This window comes from Pyrus communis, chromosome 17 (genome assembly GCF_041283825.1).
Source record: "Pyrus communis isolate YQ-2024b chromosome 17, ASM4128382v1, whole genome shotgun sequence".
In the NCBI taxonomy this organism is placed as follows: Eukaryota; Viridiplantae; Streptophyta; class Magnoliopsida; order Rosales; family Rosaceae; genus Pyrus; species Pyrus communis.
Genome location: NC_142581.1, coordinates 14296778 through 14299068, shown reverse-complemented (window position 1 = coordinate 14299068; position 2291 = coordinate 14296778). Strand labels below are relative to the sequence as shown.

General features: G+C 45.0%; 1 protein-coding gene across 1 annotated transcript; it reads right to left on the bottom strand.

The window, feature by feature from the left end:
- Positions 1 to 253: 253 nt before the first annotated feature.
- Positions 254 to 2115, bottom strand: LOC137749268 (protein BIG GRAIN 1-like A). The gene has a single exon (XM_088688769.1). It carries the CDS (start codon positions 1718 to 1720, stop codon positions 362 to 364), a length of 1359 nt encoding a protein of 452 aa, XP_088544895.1. The 5' UTR covers positions 1721 to 2115; the 3' UTR covers positions 254 to 361.
- Between the last annotated feature and the right edge of the window lie 176 nt (positions 2116 to 2291).

Genomic DNA, 2291 nt, shown 5'->3' with positions numbered 1-2291 from the left:
ATCTGCCCAGCCCTTTAACTACGTCATCTAAATCTCTTTACTTCTTTTACAGTTTATGGTGTGAACGTTCTTCATCTCTCAATCTTCTGTAGTATTTTAAATCGAACTAATAAAGTGTTCTACCACTGAAACCATAAGATGTAACCAAGTTTCTTGATTGTGCACAAACATCATTAACCAAATATGCTTTCTACCCTTCAAAGAAAAACATGATATGAAAAATGAAATGAGATGTAAGAATTACTGCAAAAAAGAGAGAAATTGATTAATTTTATTTTCTCATGTAAACCCCCAAACCATTTACTTTAAAAAGCCTAATTTAAAATTTCCCCAACTCCTTTCCTTTACCCCCTACCGGGAATTACAAGATCAAAGCATTAGCAATGGCTCGATTTCTGTCGAAAAAGGTAGTCTCATACACAGGCAATTCTTCACGGTACCTTTCTTCAACCCCAGCAGTATCCAACTCAAAGAGATCAGAACTTGCATAGCTCTCTGCATCATCATCCTCATCATCCTCATCATCCTTCTTCTGATAATTCTTCATCAAGTAATCTCTCGCAACTTCCTCAATTCTTCGGCCGTGGTCATCGTCTTCATCAACCTCCATTACACAACACTCAAGTCCAACATCTTCATTTGTTGGCGGTTTAATGGCCGCAGCAGCTTTAGCTGCGGCCATTAAACCCGACTGTGCTTCAAGTAGAGTCTTTTGTCCGCACGGGCGGCAATCCTCATCCACAATCACACTTACAGGACAAAACCTCACCGACCTCTTCGCGGCATCACCATTGCTGCTGATGCCACTCAACTCGCTTCTCGAAAGAGGCGCTTTTCGCAAGCAAGACCTTGAAAACGAAGAGGCTGACGAACAACTACTACTCGGGTTTGAGTACCCCATTTGTCCCGAATTTGGTGACGATTTTCTCTCCGCACCCAAATCGTCAATTTTGGACTTCTTCACGTGCCCTGCATTGAACAGAGAATTGAGAAAACTGGCTAGCCGACCACCTGGCGAAATCGGCTGCTTCACCTTCTTCAAATCGCCGTAAATCTTCAGCGCTTTTGATTTCGTCTTCACGAACCCATTCTCGTGCTTCTTCTGTGAATTGTGATGGTAATTTCTCTGGTGATCGTCAAATGGAACCTTTTCTGACGAAAGGCTGGTTCGAATTGGCTTCGGCATGTGCATGCTGTAGCATGACGATGAGGACCTCGATTTTGATCCGTACATGGAGTCCGACTCCGACGAAGAAAACCCACCACTGGAATCTGAAGAACTGGAACTAGAATTCGTCAGGAACTCGTTCTGGTGACTGTATCTAGACTTTGTCGTCTGGAAATCCGCCATGGAATTTCGTCGCACGGGTACGGACTTCTCAGCTGCCTTCTTCTCCATCCATTTCTCGACCAAGCAGGCTCGTCGGAGGTTCGCTATTTCACGCTCCTGGTCTTCTTTGTAGTGTCCATGGCCTAGTCGGCCGCTGGTAGTGGTGGCGGCGGCGGTGCTCTGTTTTTTCTTCATGGTTTCTTTGTAGAAAATGAGGTGGCGCTGTTCTTCTCTCATCGAAACCACTTCATCGCCGCCGACAGTGGGTTCGTCGATGGAACGGTAAATGGAGTCGAGGAGGGTGGAAGAGAAAGATGGGTTGTCTCTGCTGTGTCGGTTGGAGCGGCCTTCTCTGTTTTTCGGGAGTGATTTGATATCCCACCTCTCCATTTTTGTCTAGTTTTATAGTGGTTCAAAGTACAGAATTGGGGAACAGTTGTACTGGGTTTTCAATGATGTTTAATTATGGAGCTCTCTCGGTTCTGTCTGCTGGGTAGAGAGAGAGAGAGAGAGAGGGGGGGGGGGCGGGGATTGAGATGATTAATGGGACGAGAATTTGAAGACAGAGAGTCGAGCTTTGGTCTGCTTTTGCTCTCTCATGATGGTGACGATCGCTGTGTCTGTGTGTCTCTGTGTCAGAGAATAAAAGAAGAAAGAAACAAAGCATGGGTTATAGAGAGAGTAATGAAGACCAGAGGCCACGCCTGCTGCTAGAAACAGAGAAAACACAGCACAAAGCAAAGCAAAGATGCGAGAGAGAGAGAGAGAGAGAGAGAGGAACTGAGTGAGTCTGTCTCCTTTTTCACACGGTCTTATAAATAACAAGGGGAGGGAAGGGTAGCGCGTGCATGCAAAGTTCAAGCTGGAGAGGGGGCCACCGTGACAATGATGACGTGGTATATTGTTAATTAACATTAATTATTAATTTGAAGGACATATAATTTCTGCCATTATTGGATTA